This window comes from Lissotriton vulgaris, chromosome 6 (genome assembly GCF_964263255.1).
Source record: "Lissotriton vulgaris chromosome 6, aLisVul1.2, whole genome shotgun sequence".
Classification (NCBI taxonomy): domain Eukaryota; kingdom Metazoa; phylum Chordata; class Amphibia; order Caudata; family Salamandridae; genus Lissotriton; species Lissotriton vulgaris.
Genome location: NC_141694.1, coordinates 592,300,011 through 592,323,143, shown reverse-complemented (window position 1 = coordinate 592,323,143; position 23,133 = coordinate 592,300,011). Strand labels below are relative to the sequence as shown.

The window sequence follows — 23,133 nt, the reverse complement described above, 5'->3', positions numbered from 1 at the left end:
GAAGGTATTCTTTAATTGCAAATCTCAATTTGCGATTCGCAAATAAGGAATATGTAGGATTCGCAAGATGTTTCGCAAATCCTTCATACATTGCATTTTGCGATTCTCTAATTGCGATTCACAAGAAATCGCAATTAGGGATTCGCAAAATTCGTTTTTGATACATACGGCCCTGCGATTGCAAAACAATTGTACATCCCATTGCGACTCACTATTGGGAAGGGACGCCCTTGGCACGTCCCTTCCTAATAGTGACTTGCAAACCCTATTTTGTACATGCTACAACCCTTTTTAGTGTTCGCAAACTTGTTGATTTTCCATTCTGCTAAAAAAGGCCATACATCTGGCCCTTAATGTGCAAGAGTGACTCGATTTGCGGCTTTCAATCAATTGCCTATAAACAATTCAGAATAATACCTCCATCATACTACCTGTGGTTCTTCCAGATGAATACAGAGCCAGTGATGCCTGCACAGCTACAAAAGCAAAGGGGACTTGGAAAACCTCAAACATGACATCAGCCATCTGCGACTTGCTCCTTCGATCCATGGCTGCCTCAGTCAGCATGATTGGATGTTCTTCAGGATTAACACGAAGCTGGTCATAGAACGTGTAGTGCCAAATCTGCAGAACATACACACTTTATTACAGTCTTCGTACCTTTGTTGATCACAAAGACAAATGAAGCACTATGGTTTGGTGGTAGAGCTCAATCAATTCCTAAATAAAATAGATATTGGGGACACGAGAGGCCAGTACACATGTCTTTTAAGCCATGTAATTGGTACTTTTTAAGGAGAACATCATGGCATGTAGAGGTTATCCGACAGTTAGCATACGTCATTTCCGCTAGTCACTGGAATCTTACATTAAGATAGTCCTTGTCTGCACATATGAATGTACAAGTGCGAACTCCTCAATATTTCTGAGCCGATCAAATAGGTACACAACTGAAGGTTTGTCAAGGCTTCGCTGTTAGGATTATTGCTGCAGAACAATTATGTGAACAGCACACACATTTCAGATTACTACTAGAGTGCCAGCACGTTGAATGATGCATATAAAGTACAAGGGAACCCAATTTGAATTGGTCAGGGACCTTGGGAGCTAACTTATTATAAGAGACAGTGGTCCCCGAGTTAGTAAAGAATATAGTTGAAATCAATAAAGCCCCAATTGGTACTATATTTTAGCCGTTATCCAGCCGGATAGGGGCAGTTTAATATGCAAATAAATGAAATAAAACAAATGTGAATTTATTACAGTGGGACACAAGCCTGTATCCATGAACTCACATAGCAAACAAACATGGTGAAAGGCTCAGGCAGCTTGTAGTTTGTATCAAATAATTACAATAAAACAAACAACAATTGCAAAAAGGTCACCTTTAGACATAATCTATATATATAAAAACGAATGTATGTCTGTCTGTTTGTCCTTTATGCATTAGTACACCATTCATCCGATCGCCATGAAACTTTGGGAAGTTGTTGAGTACACTACCACGAAGGTTTCTGGCAAAAATAAAAATAATAAAAATAAAAATTAAAAAAAAGAAATTGTTAAAAGTTGTTGAGTACACTCACGCGAAGGTTTCTGGCAAAAAGAAAAAAAAAGAAACATTTGTTAAATATCGCCCCCCCGGCCCTCCAGGGCCCTCATAATCTTTCCAATACTGAATGTTTACAGTTTCCGGTGCGACTCGCTTTTGCAATGACCATCAACAAAGCACAAGGACAATCGCTGCAAGTGTGTGGACTAGATTTGGAGAATCTGTGCTTCTCACATGGACAACTGTATGTGGCCAGCTCACGCGTCGGAAACCCTTCTGATTTATTCGTGTACGCACCAGACGGAAAAACAAAAAATACAGTGTATCCACAAGCACTCAAATAAATAAACAGAATTAAAACAACACTTTAAAATGTTTTCCATATTAAAATGAAAAAGTGTCAATAAAAATGACACAATGTAAATTGAATGTTATCATAACAAGTTTCCCTAAATTTCCTTTCTTCTGAGATCGCAGCAATGCGTGACGGGTAAGCTAGTATCATATACAAATCACTGTGTATAAGGTTGACAACTTTGCCGACGGCGTTTCAATCCTTAATCAAGGGATGTTGGATCATCATCAGGACTTTCATCTATAGTGCCTGAAAACAATTGCCTGTAATTTACCGTAGTGTTGCCTTGTCGGCAAGACAGTATGCTGTTGCTCCAGGGTTGCAGGTATCACCAGTCGCAAGATGTGCACCTAATCAGGAATAATCTAATGGGGCTGAATGTTCAGCCGCACTCGGGGCTGGCAGTGAGCTGGCCTCGAGGTCTTTAATTCAGTGCCGGGTCGGAATTAAGGGTTGCCTGCAATGTGAAACCTGTTCTCTCAATCGAGTGAAGGCGGCGTACTGGTGTCAGTGCAATCTGGAAAATTGTCAGGCGGGACTTGCAATGCGAAATCTGGTATTGAGGATGTAGTGCGCAGTCGGGCTGGTGCATCAGTTCCAAACAGCTGCAAGGTTGCAATGAGGAGTCCAGTCTCATTGTCGAGGCTGCTGTCAACTAGGGCTGCGAGGGAATTCGACAAGGATATGTCACGCAGTTTGGGTGATGCAGCGGTTCTGAAGAGTTGAGATGTGATGTGGATCTTTGCGATGTGTCCAAACCACACAGCAGCAGCAAAGCATCGGTTCTGCTTGGATTTGCACTGTGCAGTAGAAGAGATGCTTTGGTTCCTCTGGATCCGCAGAGGCTGACACAGCACCTTAGGCTCACTTCCAGGTGGCCAGTACTGGGGTGCCACCACTTGGCAAGGTAGACTCACAGATGGCAGAGTCCAGGTGCAGATGAAAGGTTGTTGGAAGCCAGTTATGTCCCTGAGGCTTCAGATCACGAGGCCAGTAAACTAGTACTTGGAGTCACTCTGGGTTCAATAGATGCAGGTCCAGCTGTTCTCATCCAGGCAAGAGAGCAACAGGCAGCAGTTCAGCACAGCAGGGCAGCAATACATTCGGAGCAGCAGTTCAGCAGAGGAAAGTGGCAGTCCTTGTAGTAGCACAGAAATCATTCTTCCTGGCAGAACATCCACATGTCCTGAAGTGTACTAAAGAGTTTGTGTCTGAGGTCCAGTCTTATACATAGTTGTGCCATATAAGTAGGGAGAAGCTTCTAGAGGCTTGTCTTTGAATTAGACATGTGCCCTGCCTTCCTGACCCTGTCTTCAGAGTAACTACAGTTGTATAAGCCCTTTGTGTGGAGGCAGGACACAGCCTATTCAAGTGTAAGTGGGGCTGGGGTCAGCTCCTTCCTCCCATCATGTCAGTAGTGGCCCCTCCAGTCACAGCTAAGCTCCCCATTGTGTGAGGCTGTCCATAAGGAATATACAAATCCCAACTGTCACCCACATCCAGTCATGTGACCCAAAAACAAGCTTCAAGTAGTAAATGGCTGAGGCAAGAAAATGCCAACTTTCTACAGTGGCATACGTTAGGATTTTAAATTGCAATTCCAGAGACACCAAACATGAAGGCATTACCTGTTCTCATTTGAAAATTACGTTTATAAAATATAATAAGGTAATTCCAATGTTACCCTATTTGAGAGGTAGGCCTTGCAGTAGTGAAAAAGTTAAGGGGTTTTCACTACCGGGATATGTAAAACATAAAAGTACATGTTTTACTTTTTAAATACACTGCATCCTGTCCATGGACTGTCAAATGCCTACCATAGGTGTCATATATGTATTAAAAAGGAAGGTTTGGGCCTGGCAGAGGGTTTACTAAGACAGGTTGAAATGGCAGTTTAAAACTGCAGACAGAGGCTTTGCAATGGTTGGCTTGAGACATGTTGAGAATGCCACTTAAGTTGGTAGTACAATTAGTGCTGCAGGCCATGTAGTAGCATTTAATTTACAGGTCCAGGGCACAGGTAGTACTACTATACTAGGGACTTACAAGTAAATTAAAGATGCAAATTGGGTATAAGCCAATGTTTCCATGTTTTAGGGAAGGAGCACAGGAACTTTAGCACCTGTTAGCAGTGGTAAAGTGGTAAAGAGCGTAGGATCCTAAGGCCTGCAGAATTCAGGAGGTCTGAAGGCAAAAAAAGGTAGGAGAAAACCATGCCAAGGATGCCAGTCTAACACCCACCATTCACATAAGGGTTGCAAAGAAACAACCCATGGGAAAACACATTCTATAGTTAGTTTTAGGATGTGGTCCTCTGTGGGTCTGGCCAAGAAGTGGGGAATATGGAAACATGTATAATGTATGCTGTGGAGGGTTTGCCCCAGTGGAGCCACAGGCAAGCCATGTGATGAGGCATTATACCTCCAGTAATATTTTACTCTCTAGCACTAAGCAGTGTATTATTGGTAACTAACTAAATTACCATTTGTGTGAGTGGAGTTCTTTATACATACATGCAAGCTTTAAACAATTTTTAATTCAGATGATTTGGAAGCTGGTTTATACAACTTTTACAAAAATGTGCACATCAGATACAATTACATTTCAGGTGGACTACAGGGAGGTTCGAAATTATAGCCATGGTTCATTAGTACATTTCCGTTTAGGCAATGTTTAACTTGATTATACATGTACTGATAGTCATACAACTGATTACAATTCAGTCACTTTCTGTCAAATAGATTTACTGTAATCAATCAATCAGATGTTTGTTAAGCTCTACTACTCACCCATAAGGGTCTCAAGGCGCTGGGGGGTGCAGGTTCCAGTCCATCAAGGAGGGGGTCAGTCGAAGAGCAATGTCTTGAGGTTTCTCGTGAATATATGGAGAGCGATGTTGTCTGTCTGAGGTGGAGCAGAAGGACGTTCCTGGCTCTGGCTGTGAGGAAGCAGAAGGAGCTGCCTCTCGATCTGGTCTTTCTGGTGCTGGGGACCACTGCATAGGTGAGCTGGGATTGTAGGGTCCTTTGGGGTGTGTCGAATTTGAGTTGGCTGTTCAGGTATGCTGGTACAGTGTTGTGGAAGGCCATGTGTGCATGGATGAGAATCTTGAAGGTGATTCTAGCCTCGATGGGGAGCCAGTGGAGTGTGCGCCGGTGCTGGGAGATGTGGCAGTGTCTTGGCAGGTTGAGGAACAGTCTTGCAGCGCCGTTCTGGATGTGTAGTGTAGTTCCTATATTCCCAATAGGCTCTGCACATTGGAATAATATATCCTGTAGTTTAGAAGTAGGACTGAGGTCTACTAGGCCTCTACTGGTTATATTAGCCTTAATTGTGAGTGCCAGCTAGCTCAGAGGTCACTAGAAACTTTCTCGAGTAAACAAGAAGGGATTAGTTTCTGACAATCGCATAAAACATGACAACTTTGTTTCCCAAGAATAAGAAATCAAATGTCTAGAGTCGCGGAAATATTAGATAACTATTTCACACAGTCAATCGTGCATGCTTAGTTTCACCATAGAGAGACGGGTGTTTTCAATGAAAAGGTATTTATTGAACAGTCTTCTTTCTCAAGCATTGAAAATGAACTGCTACAATAGAAAAGCTTACTATGAAGTACAATGAATATAATACGAACAGTATTATAAAGTAGTACTGTAAAAGCATGATATGGTTTCTAAGCCATAAAGTGCATAAAATGTATAAAATACATAAAATACATACAGTGATAAAGGGATGACTAAAAGTACTCAACTGGTGCTTCTTAATACGCCTACCCCGGTGTACCTAATCTATGTCTAGCACGAGGGAGGAAGTATAAGAGGAGTAGCTTAAGTTTTAGGAGTTCTCTGCCAGGAATCTGATTCCAGTAATTCTCTAAGAGGTCTAATCAGCTCCGTACCTTTGGTTCTAGAATGAAGGAGGTCTTGTATCTCATTCTCGGGACTCGATTTCCCAGATACCCGCAAAGGTAGCCTGGAAACACTGGAGCTGGATTTCTCTGCAAGAGAAATGACAGAGTCTCGCAGTGCGTCTGCTGGAGAGTCGGCTTCCTTCGGCACTTGCTGCTGCAGGGCGTCGGGCAAGTACATAGTCGATCTGCTCCAAACCACTGTGTGTTTGTTTAGGCAAATCAAGGCATATTTATACTTTGAAGGTGCTGAGTTTGACGCATGTTCGGACTTAATACGCCGGGAGTTTTAGGAGAACTTAATATTCAAGCAGGGGGAAGTCCCGGGCTGCTGAAGGCGGGTTTTTCCAAGAAAACGTTGTTAATTCTTGGAGCTTAGTGGAAGTATCCATGCCGTATTTGGGCTGTATGGTTTAGGCTAAATATGGAAATGATTTCTATGCCTATATAAGGAAATGATAAAGTATACCTATATAAGGGCATGAATCGGGAAATTTATACTAGGGTCCGAGATTCCTTTACAACAGATGTTTTGAAGCTTGCGGGTGAGGTTTTTGTTTATTACGGCCTTAGAGTGCGTTGCCGTAGTCGAGTCTACTGGTGACGAGGGCGAATCGACGGTCTTTCTGTGATCGAGGGGGATCCATTTGAAGGTCTTACATAGAAGTCAGAGAGTTTGGAAGCAGGAGGATGCAACAGAGTTGATCTGGAGGTCCATTTTGAGCTCGGAGTTAGGATGATTCCAAGGTTGCGTGTGTGGTCCGTGGGGGTGGGTGGGCTTTGAGGGCGGGGGCCACCAGGTGTCCTTCCAGGTGTCGCGGTTTGGGCCCATGATGACTACTTCTGTTTTGTTGGTGTTGAGCTGTAGGCAGCTGCTCTTCATCCATTTGGCTACGGCTTCTATTCCTTTGTGAAAGTTGTATCTGGCGTTGTTGGGTTCCTTGGATAAGGAGAGGATGAGTTGGGTGTCGTCTGCGTATGACACAATGTTGAGTCCATAGGTCCTGACGATGGGGCAAGCAGAACTATGTAGACGTTGAAAAGCGTGGGGCTGAGGGAGGTCTCCTGGGGGGCTCCGCAGGTGGTTGGTGTGGGGTCCTGTACTGTAGGTGTGCTGCAAGGATAATTAGACAAACGTGTACATGAATACAATATTGTGGCTCTACCTATGGGGCCAGATTTAAAATGACCTCCTCATGTCATGGTGCTTCAATTTGATCTCCTTTTGTTTCAATACAGAAATTAGCTGCTTTCACAGAGTGCATAACTCCACTGGTGAACTTCTTCCTTTGAGCATGTTTTGCCTAGTGTCGTGTTAGAGTGCAGACAGCTCTACTGTGAATCTTTCTCAGATTAACTTGTAAAAATTTGGCCTTTGGAGATGTTTGCTGCGACTCGACAACGTGTCATGATAGCTAAGGAATTCCAGAGTTAGGATGACTTTAACACATCTCTAGCAGGGTCTGCTGACCTGATCAGCATTGTCTATATGATCACATCCCTCTTCCACGCTCCCAGTCCCCTACTCATGACAAAGGCTCAAACTTTAATTGATCATTGCCAGGCAGGACTATGTAGAAACCTCAGAACCTTTTACAGTGAAGCCAAACTAAAGCCTTAACCTACTAATCCCAATACAGCTCTCCACCCTTTTCCAAAATCACCTTAATTATGCCTCTCCGGAAGTTGTACTGAATGATATTATGAAAGTATTTCAAGATTTATCAAGGTATGGTTCTTTTTTAGGAGCAAGGCATATGTTCTGCAGTTTATGCTCGCTAACCTTTTGCAGCACTCTTAGCAGGGGAAACATCCTTAACAACGCAGGCATTACACCGCGCTGCTATTACGACGCTGCCTTTACAACGCAAGTCGTTACGACGACTTGCGCTGGCGGGCGCTATTGGAAAGGGAATAGTTAATTTTCTATTCCAACACCTTCCCTACTGTAACGTGGGCTGGAGTTGGAATTGAAAATTAAACTATTCCACTATCCAGCCCTTACAGCGCAAGTCGTTGTAACGACTTGCGTTGTAAAAACAGCGTTGTAACGGCACGCAGTGTAAAAGCCCGCGTTGTAATGCCGTACATCCTCTTAGCAGCGTTCTCCATGCCATTTACGGGTTAGTGGAGAGAGAGGTCTTAAATACTTCTGCCCACCTTGGGCACACCACATTGGGATGCAGGCAGGACTTAGGCAAGAACTGATGAGAGATGCTGCATTGCTTTATGTTCTGGGGCCCACCACACACTGAGGCAGGGAGTCTACCTATAAATTGGCTATCCCATTGTCTGCTCAGACCATGCAAACATAGGTTGAAGCCCCACTGAAAATCCCCTCATGCTCTATTTTGTGCTGTGCACAGTGGAGAGTTGTGGCATGCCCGAATCATCAATAAACAGCATAATTGACCACCCGTCGGTGCACCCTAAGATCATAGAAGTGTCAGGTAAAGTAGTAGAGAATCTGGAGAGGCATACAAAGCAGGATATTGCTACTAAGAACTTTTCATTTGCAGGTGAAGCTGTACATGGGCTCCAGAGATTGCTCTTTGGCTTTTGAGGCTATTTCTGATGATTTGAGGGTGAGCCTGGAAATTGTGAGTCAGACTTGGGCATTTGGACCTATGCCTGCATTTCAGCTTTGCCTGGACATTTACAGCTATGTGTTTTTATGGGTGATGGCTGAGCCTGGTGAAATGATGGCAGACACTCAAGTTTCTGCTTCTGATTAGGTATTTGAAGCTCTTCTGGACATTTGTTCTATTACTGGGTCTGGCCTTTTGCATCTATTTCTTGGCAACTGAGGGTTCAATTGTGCATTTGTGGGTCTACATGGTGGCATGTGATTGTTCTCTGACATATTCCTGACAGATCACAACAGTATGCATGTTTATATTTGGAAAGTATCTATAATAGATGTAAATCTGTCTTTTAAAACTCGGGTAGTGTTACTTCATGTGATCTCATAATGGTCCAATTTTTTGAGATACTGCCTCCTGTGATTTTCTGAGGAGGCAAAGGTCATGTGATGTCTATTCTGAGGTGTCATTGGAGTAAAATGGCATATGATGTCACTTTTACTCAATCGGACACTTTAGCAAATTGACGTGATGTATTGTTTACTCAATTGTTTGCATCTGTGTCTGTTGACATTGTTTTTTCTTTGCATCGCTTCCAGTCCAATAAAAGCACTTGACTGACTGACTGATAATGCTCATCTCTGCTGACTAGATGATTTCCAGGGCTTTAGCCTTTTCGGTTATATCTGTGGCAAAACATAAGCAGTCCTCTGAAAACCCTTGCAGCACACTGGCATCTGGATACTAATGAGCAATGTTGAATTAGAAATAAAAGGAGGGATTAGTTTAGAACTTCTCCAAACAGTGCACTCATTGAAAGGAGATCACCAAAGACACTTTGACAGTACTCCAGTAGTGGCTGGTGTTTTAAAAATAAATAAATAAATAAAATAAAAATAATCACATTTAGGATAAAGGGGAGTCAGACATTTCCAATGCAGATACCGAAGCAGGCGGTTCACAAAGGTCACCCCTGTATGTATTCCAGAGTCCCCAGACCTTCCCCCACTTGCCCGGACAACCCCTAGCTACATATACATTCTTTTCACGCATCATGCACCAATCTAGGTCCTCGGACAATTTGGAGAGGTCTGGGGCTCGGGTGGCTCCCCACAGTTGTGCAATGTTCCGCTTTGCCACCATACATGCCAGGGTCACCCACTGTTTCTGCGAGGCATTCAGATCAGTCGGCTCCCACACATTCAACATGCACCGATGGGCCTCTAACGGAACCTCTATCCCCGTCACCTCTTTCATTACCTCATGGATTTTGCACCAATACACACTAACAAATTTGCAATGCCACAGTACATGGAGGAAGGTTCCCAGCTCACCACAACCTCTCTTACAATCACCACTCACTCCCCGTCCCATCTTAACCAGACGAGGCCCAGTTATGTAGATCCGATGCAGGATTTTTAACTGAACCAGTCTGAGTCTCATCTGGATAGCAACTACCTTTGGGGAGGAGACTGCTTCGACCCAATCTTCGTCATCCAATATCAGACCATCCTCAGTCCACTTTTCACGCAGCCTCTTTAAGGGATCATCCATATGGTTAACAAGCTTCCTATATATTAGGGAGATAGTCTTTTCAGGCAGGTGGCCATCGAGCACTCGGGTCTTCGAGAGGCGATGCCTCTGGGAACACCTCACCTGTGCGTGGCGGTGCTCCCGGTTTTGGCCGACCTCCTGGCACCCTGTGTGCCCGCTCGATTGTGAAAAAGTTGCTGAGGCCCCTTCGCTTCAGATGGTTGAGCACAATATCTTCCACAAAAAGATCAGGTGTTTGGCCTTCTGCTTTCTCCGGCACACCAAGGATGCGTACGTTATTTTGCCGATTACGCCCTTCGTAGTCATCCAGTTTTTGGCGGGTATCTTCCCGTGCCGCCTGCAGATCACGCACTTCCCTTTGTAACTCCACCACATCATTCACCAAGCTGGATGTTTTAATGTCCAGGGCTTTGACCTTTTCGCTGGTTTTAGCGTGGTCAGTCCTCAGCAGGTTGACTTCCAACTTCACAGAATCCAACTTGGCGTCAAGTGCGTCCATTTTACCGACCATGGCGGCCTGGATGTTATTTATCGCCGCCAAGAGGTCTGTCCTTGTCGGCTTGGCAGTTCGCTTAGTGGGTCCCCTCCGTGCGGCGGGGTCCTCCTTTGCTCCGAGGGCGATCCCTTGGGCTGAACATGTCAGTCTATCTTGTGGGTCTGCACATTTTTCAGCCCACATCCTGATCTCGATGCAGGTTTTTCGGCTTCCGGCTTCGACGCCATTATAGTATTTACACCTCGCCAAGTGAATCACTTTAGTACCCCAGGGCACCACAGTATCTCCACTACCGACTCTCAAGCCCAGCACGGAGGGCAGCTTTCAATTATCTTCGCCAGACTTCTAGCCAAAGTCATTGCATCTTCAGCAAATGAGTTTCGGTTTCGGTTGTGGCTGCAACTTCCGGTTGGACTCTCAACTAGAGTCCAGGTGCACGAAGCACCGGGGTCCCCGGATGAGGTGGGGTGTAGGCCTCAAAACTCACGACGGCGTTTCGATGGGTAGGGATGCTCGATTCAGTCCCAAATTTCACCAGGGGGATCAGCGTCTTTTTCTCTACCGATTGTAGGGTTCGGGCGTCAGGATTGATTCAGGATAGGCTCGACGGAGGGACGGAGGCTCCTGAGCTAAGACTTCACGCGGCCATCTTGGTCACGTGCTTGGCTCCTCCCCAGTAGTGGCTGGTGTTGACGAAGAGTGGCGGGGTGGGGTGGGTGGATGAGGGTGAAGCTCTTCTGCTACTTTTCTTGGCAGGTAAAGGCTACCAGACTCCACTGCGGCCAATCCTGAGGCTGCTCTCATGCTTATGGTGGCAGCATGAAAGCAGCGCCAGAATTGGCCTGAGTGCCATGAATTTGCGCTCCAAGTTGGACTGGGAGCCTGTGCCTGCTGTCTCCAACCCTTTTTGTAAAGAAGAGGAGTTTGGTCCTGGGGTGCAGGGGTAGCTGGACCAATTGAAATATGAACAATAGAGAATTTGCTGGCCCCCACGTGGATACTTGTTTCAAATTTTAAGAAAACACAAACAAAGAAATTATCTTCTGCTTGTGGAGGTATTTTATTTAAACCTTTTAGAATTTTATCAAGTTTCTTTGTATATTTTCATGGGTGAGAAAGATACTTATAAACCACATTTATACATATATACAACTATTATACAACAAACATATATACAAATATAGACAGTTTATGTACAATCTTCTTTTTCAAAAGCAACGATTTCACAAACAATGACTCTTTGCGAAATATTTCTCACTTATAATTACCACAAAATGAGATAGAAGCAAAAAAAGGCAACCAAATTATTATAAGAAAGGTAAATATCCACTTTGGAGAAAAAGTCAAAGTGATAAACAATAAATTCTTGTTCACTTTCTTTTAGTGCCTGCCGACGCGTTTCGAATCTGGAGTAAAATTACAGATTCTCATCAGGGCTCTTTCATTGGGGGTAATCTGAATAAAGAATGCAAAAGAAGATCATTCAGTAACTAGATCAAGATAGAAATGACTTGTTCTCCCCTTTTAAAATTGGATGTCACTAAGCATGTTACCTTAAGCTGTGGGCAACGCGGTCCCGCGGGTCCAATACATGTAACGAAGCTAGTGAATTCCTGGGTCCTTTTAGTGTAACTGTGGACCTAATGTACGGAGTAAGGGATATTTTACTATTTACATCAAGGAACAACAAAGACAGCCTGTTTTTCAGACAAAAAAGCGATAAGTCCATACCTATAATGGTGTGGTCAGCGTGAGGGGGTTCGTTTGTTCTATTTTCGCTCTTCGCACACACACGGGGATTCCAAAAATATTCTGCAAGGTACAAAGAATAGTGCTCCTGAAAGCCCATTCTTTTTCTTATTAATATTCTACTGGGCAAAAGCCTCGAAGAAGCAGGACATACCTGTATTGTTTTCTTTAACTGCAGAGAACGTGTTTTGATCCTCTCCGATCTGGCACGCCTCTGTTATTTCAATTCCGCCGCGTGGGACAGTAATTCGGCGTCCTCTGCGGTGTTGGAGACAGCGTGTCGAATCGCGCTGTAAACCTACATTGGAATTGTTTGGATTTAGTGGGAGCAAAAATAGGGAATCGCAAAAAATCGGTATCCCCCACCCACACTCACCTTCCTCTCACTGTGGCTTTCTCTAGCAGCAAACCTTCCACCTTTACGGGGGCCATGTTTGGCTCTTCCACTATATGTAGTGAGTTGGCATTGCAGCTTGAGTTGGATACAGCTTTAGTGCGCATGATTGTTTGGCTGGCCTGAGACGGCCGGCCAAAACCGTCATGACACTGACAACAGTGCCTCTACTTCTGCAGCCTGTCATCTCCCATGGCCTCGCCCTAAAAGACTCGTCGGAAAAGGAAAAATAAAAACTATAATAAAACGTGTTTATTATCATTTTATTTTTTCTTTCCTGCCATTTTAAGGCAGCTGGCGGGGGGGGGGGGTGATGCTCAACCGCCATAGCGGAGGAGCCACGGCTGCAGTACTCTGTGGTAAATTATGCGTAAACCACTTGAACCTTGCACCTTGCACTCCTTAACCTTGTAGCCTTGTAGCCTTCTTCAAGTGATCTTGAGATTACTAATCACCAGCGCTTAGACTATTGATTGCCAGGATTGAGCTCCTCATTCAGCCACCTTGGACCAGCAAGATGATAGACAAAGACACCAATGTAGTTTTCTGTTTGAGAAGGCTGAGGCTTAGAGAAACTATACCAAATGGAACTGAATACTTTGCTGATTTTAGCATGCAGGGAAGGAGTAAAAAGGTAGGTGTAGCAAGTGGTGCCATGATACTGAACACCTTGAACATGGACCTCAGGAAAGAGCCCAAATGCTCTCAGGCAATGGGAGAGAGACACAGTACCACAGTAAAGAAGGAGGAGATTATCAGGCCTCTTGCAAGGGCTGTTCAACTCTGAATCTTGGTGCTTGGCAGTAGACAAGGAATAAGAAGAGGCTTGTTATGTTTGATTTGTTTCTTCTTGACCCTGGGCCCGGAATGGGTGGGAGAGTCCTTTGTTACCACCTTTCCCATTGACTGAATGTGAGCCTGGGAGTCTTGGCCCCAGTACTTGGGAGTCATAATCTTGGCCTCGCACTCCCTTTAAGTGTCTGCACTGCCTCTACCGACATGCAAAGAAGGCTTTTGAGATTAATTTTACACATCACCCAAACTTGTTATGGAGAAAGGTCACTGCAAATACATTTCTGTACTTAACACAGCTGCAACGTGCTACTTGAATTCTTTTTTTCACAGAAATAGTTGAATAATGTCAAATAAATGACTGCGATAATAGATTTACCAGGATCCTAAAGTTTCTGGATTAAAATAAAAATTAAATGACCTAATGTGTTCCAAGCAACTACGCCGACCTGTTGTTGCCCATCTAGTGCGGAGATGGGGCTCCATGGCAAAAGACATATAGGTGCCACCCATCTCCCTTCAAGGGAAATAAACATTTCTGCGTCCTCTATGATAGCTGGGGGTTTTATTATATAAGATGAAGAATCTGCGTGATAAAGTATTCAAAATTAGGATACTTACCTTATGGCTGTAACATGTCATTCTGACTGGGGAAAAATAAATAGGACATAGTCCTAATGGTGCTTGTACACTCATTAGAAAGTGCAGACGGTATCACTATCATAAGTAGAAGAAGTAAGCTGCATCAGTACTCTTTAAATAACGGAAGATACTGGAAGTTATGGTGTAATGGCGGTAGGGGTAATTAATATAAGTATAGTTATTAAGGCCCTATGTTTTACAAATAGAAAATGATTCAATTTTTGATTAACAGAATAATACCATGTGACTCAGTGTCTTTAGGTCCCTGTTACTTTTTATGTTTTTGTTTCGTTACTGAATGTGTAAGTCTGTATTAGCTCTAAATATAACGTTCATTAGCATATTATATGGGTCAACCAATCAATCACAAATTTATGAGTGCAGCACATCATCTGTGAGGGTCTCGAGGCGCTGGAGGTGTTGACAACTGTGTGGTGGTCCAATACCTCAAACAGCCAGGTCTTTAGTTATTTCCTTAATTGCTGGAGCGTTGGTGCGGTCCTGAGGTGCAAGGGGAGTTTATTCCATGCCTTGACTGCCGGGTGTGAGAAGGAGTGTCCTCCGTTGTTTGTTCGGCGTGTCTGTGGGGTGTCTGCGAGGTAGAGGGAGGCAGATCAATGTGTCTGGTCAGTTGATGGACGGTCAGCTGTTTGTTTATTTATGCTGGTCGTTTATTGTGCAAGGCTTTGTATGCTTTTGCCTTAGTAAATTTACTTCAGCACATATTTATGTATTGGTTTTTTGTGACATTGTGACACTCATTGGCTTATTCTTACTTTGTTGGTGGGCTTACTTTCCCTTTGTTTTAGTTAAGTCTGATAATATTGCTCAAGAACCTTGGTTTGGAGTATATTGTTTGTCATCCCTGGTTCTTGTTCTAGGGTCGCCCTTGTGGTTAGTCACTTTGTATGCTTGGGTTAGCACCTTGAACTGGCATCTCTTCTGAATAGGGAGCCAGTGTAGCTTCTTGAGATGGGGTGTGATGTGGGTCCTTCTGGGGAGGCCAATGGTGTGTCTTGCCACTGAGTTTTGTATTGTCAGGAGTCTCTTCAGATGGTATCCAATGATGGGTGGGTATGTACAGGATGTTTCCATAGTTATGAGATAAGGTTGCAAAACTCAAGCTGCTAAGTTATTAAGCAATAGATACAAAAAAGATGTAATGTGACTTCCCATCTATACTGCCAATTAATGTATTGGTGATAAAGAATACAATTTTTGTATCTAAATTTGAAGTTTGAGTATTTATTTGCTGATTAAAATGGGAAAAAGTTGCTTTGCCACCATTTTGAGAGAATTGAGCTTTTTTGTCCCGAAGAAGTTTGTTTTGAAATAAGATTTCACTAAAACGTGCATCAACATTTTTAAACTCAATGAATGAATGAAGGGATTTATTGAGCACACGGATACTCCACCATGTCCCGGCGCTGGGCAAGTGGAAAATGTCGAGGTCCATGAACAATTATTCTTTAAACAGGTAGATTTTCAGTTCCTAATGGAATAATTTCATGTCTAACTAATAGACATCTCAGGGGAAACTGAAGATCATTCCATAGCTTGGTCGCCAACAGTGAGCAGACAGACCCACCCCACCTTTTCTTTTTTGCGCATGGGACGGGTAGAAAATGAGCTGATTGCAAACGCAATGCTCTTTGCGGGCAATATTTGGTCAACTTACCTAGCAGATAGGCGAGCACCGTTATATACAAGGATGAGTGTGTGACTGTTAGTGCTTTAAAGATGATCCTCTTCTTCACCAGCAAATAGTGTACCTGATTGCGATAGTGAGTGATTTAAGGTGTGCTTTGGAAGCTTATATAGAAGTCGAATGGCCATGTTCTGGAATTTTTATTGTCTATATTTCAAGTAGTCTGGTATTCCTATATATAGCAAATTTGCGTAGTCCAGTCTAGATAGGATCAGTGCCTTGACGACGTTTTTTTGAGCATCCCTGGGTAACAGTTTAATAAATGTCCTCAACATTCGAAGGATCTGGCACACATTTTTTACTATAACAGAAATGTATTTATTTGAGAGTTAAATGATTGTCCACTATGACTCCTAGATTTCTCACTCTGTCAGTAGGGGTGGGAGCGAGACATTGGGATGGCCAGGCCCCTGACCAACCTTGTTTGGGGACTGATTCAAATAGCAAGACCTCCGTCTTGTCTGGGTTGCATTGTAGTGCGTTGGATTTGAGCCAACCCAATACTGCCGTCACACAGGCTGTAAAGTTTTTCTTAACCTCATGGTCGTTTCTGTTGTAGGTTAGCAGCAGTTTGGGTGTCTTCATCATTGGGGACCGCCTTGATACCGAAGGATTCTTCTATAAGGTGTGCCAGTGGAACCATATGTATAATAAAAATAGTAGGGCTCTGGGCTGAGCCTTGGGAGTCGCCGTATGTGACTGGGTTTGTTTCAGAGTGGAACGTTTGAGCCAGACTGCCTGTCCCCTGTGTTTTATGAAGGATTTTAGCCAAGCAAGGCCTTACCATCTAATGTAAATTTAATGGAGTCTGTAATCTCCATCAGCGTGGATTCAGTGCTGTGCCGGGTTCTGAAACCGGACTGTGAGGGGTGAAGAAGGTTAGAGGTTTCCAAGAATGACGTTAGCTGGATGTTAACTGTCTTTACTAAGATCTTAGAAGTTCCTGGAAGGAAAGATATTGATCTGAAATTTGAGTGTATTTCTGCGTCTGCATTAGGTTTGATAATAGTGGGATGACATTAGCCATTTTCCATGCAGAAGGCCCTAGTCCTGTGTCCTGGGAGGTGGTAAAAAGTTATTGGTAGATGGGGCTCAAATTAGTCCCTAACCACCTCAGAACTTGGGGGCACTTCATGACTCGGGGTAATCACTGCTTAGGCAAGCTCACATAGAAAGAAGGACTTTGATGAAATCTCTTTGATGTATGCGATTACTGAGAAAAACTGGAACATATGCAAAGAAATTAAATTAGTTACAAATCATTTTCCAAAAATATTAATTAAAAGGTTTTGAAATAATCAAATCAAAATAAGGACAAACTCATTCTAAGATGACCGCCGAGAAGGAGCCTCCGAGTAGGAGCTCCCGGTTCTGGGATTACCTTTTGGTTGATATCCCTATCTAAACTGCCCACCGGCATGCCACCTTCATCCCACTGCTCAATCGCTACGACGGCACTCATCTAAAGAATATTTTGGAACCTCTAACCTGATGAACTTCTCTCCGCGACGACCAAGGCACACAGCTGCACTGCCTGGACTGCCAGGAAGGCGCCCTGCCCATCGCTGCGCACCCGGGGCTCTTGACTTTGCTCCATCGATGTCGGAGCCTGCCGGGGGACGTGTCTCTGTGTTTCTGGTGCAGTAAGTTGAGGGATGTGTTGACGCTGATCGAGCAGTGCCATCGGCACCGGACAGCAATGGACAAACAGGAAAAAAAGAAGGGAAAATGGCGGACGCTAGGCGCTATGATGGACCCCAGCCCCAAGTAGTGCTAGGGTAACAAACCCATTCAGTCGATCTTTGCTTTTCCCTCCAGACCGCAGATCTGCAATCCCCTAGTGTGGGTCACACCGCGAGGTCCGCTGCACACCTCCCTGCCTGTGCGATGGATGCCAGCGTCAGTCTGAGGCGGCCGAGACGAATCGCACCTGCAGCCCTTCTGCCCCAGTGATCCTACCTCTGAGAGAGAAGGAAAGGGGCTCGACCTCGGCGAATTGTGGCAGAGACAAAACGGGAATCGGGCGCTGGACGAGGTGGGAGCTCATGAAGTTGGGCTCCTGACTTTAAAATGGCGCACGGCTGTGACACTATGCACCACAAAGCTCTCCACTGTGCCCCGGGCTCCGAACATCACGGACACTGAAATAAAGATAACAAAAAAAATTAAGGAATAATATATAAAAATATATATTTATCAAAAAAAAAAGCGAGAGGAGAAACAGCTGGAAGCCTCCATTGATGTCCTCATTATTCAGGTTGGCGACTTGAAGAAATCCCTCGCTAGCTTCATCAACAAGCTTGAGAACGAGTTTGAGCACCTTCCCTGGCCGTCTGTGCTGTACAGCTTTTGCTTTCTGGACAGCTCACTCCTCTGAGTAAGCTGCTGAAGAATGACAAGACTCCTCTGCTGATGATCCAGGTCATAATCCTGATTATCCTGTCTCCAGCCTTCGATGTGGAGATCATGCGGTTGACGGAGGGACGTGTCCCTGTTTTCAGCCATGAGGTGGTCCCAGACCACTCGAGGACCTAGCCAGACCCTGAGAAGGAAGAAAAGGAGAAGCAACTGAGCACAGAGGCAGCTCGTCTCATCCCTGATGTGGCTGTGAAACAGATTCAGTGGCTTAATAAGATGTGCAGTAGTCTTCTGGAGAAGATCAGCAAAGAAGAACGGGAGTTGGAAAGGGGTGATATTCCTTTAGTAATGCATCACATGGACAGGGAGTGACAGTCCAGAAGGATCCCTCGTTTGGTCTGTTGAAGAGCCGCCTCTCCGCCTTCTTTCCCTGGCGCCTTGACAGGGAGTGTCAGTCCTGAATGACCCCCTCTTTTGGCCCGGTGAATAACCTCCTCTCCGCATGCTTTCATTGACGGCGCTTTACAGGCCCGCTGTCCTCTGGGGAAGTGATCTGATCTGAGGTCAACTGTCCCTTTGACTGGTAGTGAGCCTTTCGGCGCCGACTTTCTTCATGATGCCTTCTTCTTCTTATGTCATTTTTCTCTTTCTTTGCCTAATTTGAAATGTATTAGTCTTGGTATCCCGGCTCTCACCCTAACTAATTTTTCTTTATCAGACGCCTACCATTGCATTGTAATTTTTACTTGTTCTTAATTCATGTTACACTCATTTTTCCCCTCCTGATACCTACCATTTGAATGTTATTATTGCCTGTTTCTAATATTTCTTGCATCTCACCATAATCTGGTCACGTCCCATCTGAGCTTTTGCCTCCCCATGACCTAATGGTTCTGCTTCTTCCGCACACTCCCCCTTCAACTCTCTCGCTGTTCTCCCTCTTATTTTTGACATCTTCCCCCCTTTTCAACCCTGTCTCGTGGCTCACCACTTTGTCACCTTCTCCTCCCCTGTTGTGTTTACTCTAACTAAGGTGGCCAACTCTGAACTTTCCCTCTGTACTCCAACCCTTCCCTATCTCAACCCACAATAATCTATATCTCTTGCCCCAGCTTTCAGCCTAACCTCTCTCACTCTCTGACTTCTCTCACTCCCCCCCTCCATCTCTCATCCCTCTATTCTCTGTCCCGCCCATCCGAACATCTCAGTTGTCTCACAATGCCTCCCTACAATCACACAATCACTCCACCCGACTAATTAATCACCAGGTTTGGCATCAACTCGTGGACCATCCTTTATCCTCCCAAACTCTCTAAGAATGCCAAGAAAAACCTTCAACATAAACTCTTAATTCGTCACCAAGAAACCCCTTTTTTAAACAATTACCTTAGCCTCACATCCATTGTCAAAACAAATTACATCTTCTACTCTAAACGCCCCTCTAAATGGAAATCTTCCTCCGCCACTTACCCATAACTAAATCTATCAAAATCCCTTATGGCCTGAAACTATCCACCACTCCATCCCCCTCTTTTGCTGGAGATATTGACATCTCCATCTTCAAATCAGGAAACATCCTCATTCAAGCCTCTGAAAATCACCTCACCATCTTCGAACACTCACTATTTCAACCACCTTTTCGATCTACTTTCCCCACCTCCTCCTTCGCCCTCATCCGTGCAAACACTTGAAGTCCTCACAACGACACTACTCCTGACTCCAGCCCCACCTCCCCCCGAATGCCTTGATATCCCTGAAGTCTCCCTTTCCCAGTCCTTGCATCCCACCGCTAATACTACACGTGCTCTCTCGCTTATCCCCTCCCCTTCTTATCTGACCCCCACCCTTTCCACTCCCTCTGATTCTCTCCCACCCATCCCCAAACTCTTCCCTGTTACCCCTCTTATCCCCTCCCCTTCTTATCTGACCCCCACCCTTTCCACTCCCTCGGATTCTCTCTCACCCATCCCCAACCTCTTCCCTGTTACCCCTCTTTCCTCCTCTCCCCTGCTGCCCGATCCCTCTTCTCCCCTCCCCCCACCCTCTCCTCTACCTCTGACCCCCTCACTCTCATCCCTAACCCTGCCCCCCTACCTCACTTTCCTCCTCTCCCTCAATGCATCATGCCCCTACTCCGGCCCTCCAACACACTGAATCCCCTCACTCCTTCTCCCTTGTAACGCCACGATGTGCTCCTATTCCATCCTATCTTATCGATCCTCAACTCCAAAGACATGATTACTCCTCTCGCCCCCAGTCCCCCCCTCCTCCTCCCATTGCATCCATCAAACCTCTAGTTTAGTGGACACTCACACAATCATCCTTCAGGTCGGATCCGGGAACCCCCCTCTCATACCGCCTCCGGGGTTCCCTCCTCTCCCACCGCCTTTCCTTTCCCCCCCAGAAAATTTGGAACTAACCCACATCTCCACGATCCCCCTTTCCTCCATATCGTCCTCCTTCTTAACCCAATCGCTTTTTAACATCGAACTCCACCTCTCTATCCTCTCTTTGGAACTCTCATCCCTCAGGAAAGACTTCATCTCCCTATGTGATACTAATCCTTCCTACCATCCCTGCTCCTTTGATGACCCTCCTCTTAACTATTCTCTCCCTCCTCATCAAGGCACCTCTCCTCCTGACTCCCTCTATGAGGGACTCCCCCGTAACTGCCTTCCCATCCCTCCTCCTACCTCGTCCAACCCTGCCTCCCTGGACCTAGGGGTCCCTAAGACTGCCTACCCCCCTACCCACTGACCGTTGATTCTCACATTCCTCTTCCCTCCTCTTCGGCGTCCCCTGGGTTAAACCTCATCACTTCCGCCGCTGGCTCACCCATGTCCCCCCCACTATCTCCTGCGACCGCGGACAAAGATATTCCTCACTTCTCTATTCCTGTGATACTGAGAATCAGCCACACCCCATCTCCCCTCGTTCACCTAGGCCTCCCCCGCAACGCACCACTATCTACTCTGATACTACTCCTTCCATCAACCCCAAACCCCTTAATTGCATGCTCAGCAATTGAAATCTCGGAGACTATCCTCAGTGAATCCATTGACATAGCCTTTCTTACGGAAACCTGGCTCAAGGCCCACTCCTCATCTATACTCAACATGCTCTCCCCCCCTGGTTATTCTATCCTCAGAAAAGATAGGCCTGTCAAAATCGGGGGGGGGGGGGAGGGAGAGAGGTGTCTTGCCAGCATTTATAAAGATGACCTCCCTCTCACACTTGTCATGAACTCCGATCAAACCACCTTTGAATACCTGGTAGCCGAACTTATTGTTCATGGGGGCCCCCCCTATCCGGCTACACAATATCTATCATCCCGCTGGTGACCCTATATCGTTTGTAGATGAACTGTCTGACCTACTTTCCCTAGCCTCGATTTCCTACCCCAATAACATTTTCCTCGGTGACTTCAACATTCATTGGAATAATAATATCGGCCCCTCGGTTTCAACCCTACGACAAAGGATCCACATTAGATGCCATAATCACTAGCAAAGATTTAGCATCCCTCTCGCACATTGTCCCCATTGACTGGTCGGACCATTACCTCATCCTCTTCACGATCAACAGATTCACTCCTCCCCCTCCCCCCACAAACCTTAAACTTAAAAAATTAACCAGAAACCTCCAACTTATTCCCCCAGGCGTACTTGAGTCTAAACTCAGAGCCAAACTTCAACTCCCTCCTCCCTCACAAAATGCCAACGATATTACTGAACACTACAACAAAACAATCACCGAAATCCTTGACCAAATTGCACCAGCTAAACTTAAACCTCTAAAAAAACATCCCTTCCAAATCCTGGTTTAATGCTGAACTCAACAATGAGAGACGTGCACTCAGACTGTTCGAGTGCTCTTGGAGACAACACCCCTCTCCCTCCAATCTCGCCCTCCTCAGATCCGCTAGGTCAAACTACAAAAAACACATCCTTTGTGAAAAGGCCTCCTTCCTCCGCGCACAACTCGATCGAGCCAAGAATAGACCCAGGGACTTATTCAACATAATAAAAAAACAATCCGCTTCTGCCACCCCCAAGTTGACCGCCACCTACGAAAATTCCGAAGTAATCACAAATTTTTTCTCTGAAACAATTGCAAAGATTGACGCATCCTTTGCTCCCACTCCCCCCCACAATGTGTCTCACCCCTCCTTGTCCTTCCTCCCTTGACACCTTTCTCTCCTTCGCTCCCCCGTGATCCTCTCAACCCCTCGGATCCTGCCCATCTCCCGTTCAAGGTCAACCCCCAGGATCTTCGCCCCCGTAGCGCTAAACCTAAAAACAATTCTTCCTGGCTTCATTTTAGCCCAGTTACAGAGCAAGAAGTTCTCAACATCATCTCCAAGCTCAAACCCTCCTCTCATACCTTCGACCCACTCCCCGCCAATTTGGTTCAAGATCTAAAGCATATCATCACGCCTTATTGGACTACCATCATCAACGCCTCCCTGTCTACGGGTTGTGTCCCTGTTTCCCTCCAGTTGGGCCAAATCTCACCCATCCTTATAAATTCCACAGCGGACCCTAACGACCTAAACAACCTTCGCCCCATCTCTAATCTTCCTCTTCTCCCTAAAGCCCTCGAAAAATGCGTCCTACACCAACTTGACAAACACGATGACTCTTTCTCCCTTCTGGATGTATTGCAATCAGGTTTCAGAAAGGGTTGCAGCACTGAAACTGCAATGCTAAACATAGTTGATGACATCCATCGCTCCCTTGACAAGGGTGAGGCTTCCCTTCTCATCCTTCTTGACCTTTCTGCTGCCTTTGATACTGTCAAACACTCTACCCTTCTCGATACTCTCAAAGTTCGGTTTGGCCTCAATGGCCTCGTTCTTGAATGCTTCACTTCCTTCTTCCAGCACAGATCCCAACAAATCAAAATCAGCAGTTGCCTCTCTAAACCTATGCCTGTCTCCCTGGGTGTTCCCCAGGGGTCTATTCTCTCTCCCTCTCTATTTATCCTCTTCATGGAGCCCCTCACCCTCATTCTAAAGAAAGCAGGCATCAACTACCACCTC

The 23,133-nt window shown here is 45.3% G+C and overlaps 1 protein-coding gene and 1 pseudogene across 1 annotated transcript in view; one reads left to right on the top strand and one right to left on the bottom strand.

Annotated features, from left to right (window-relative positions):
- Nucleotides 1-405: 405 nt before the first annotated feature.
- The window catches only part of LOC147707736 (uncharacterized), a 551,277-nt gene continuing 528,549 nt past the window's right edge, over nt 406-23,133 (bottom strand). Inside the window, exon 20 of the mRNA XM_086925663.1 lies at nt 406-624. Within this exon, the coding sequence (XP_086781789.1) occupies nt 406-624 (219 nt within the window). The remainder of the gene's footprint in view (nt 625-23,133) is intronic.
- On the top strand, nt 13,269-18,464 carry LOC147707737 (mediator of RNA polymerase II transcription subunit 8-A-like; annotated as a pseudogene).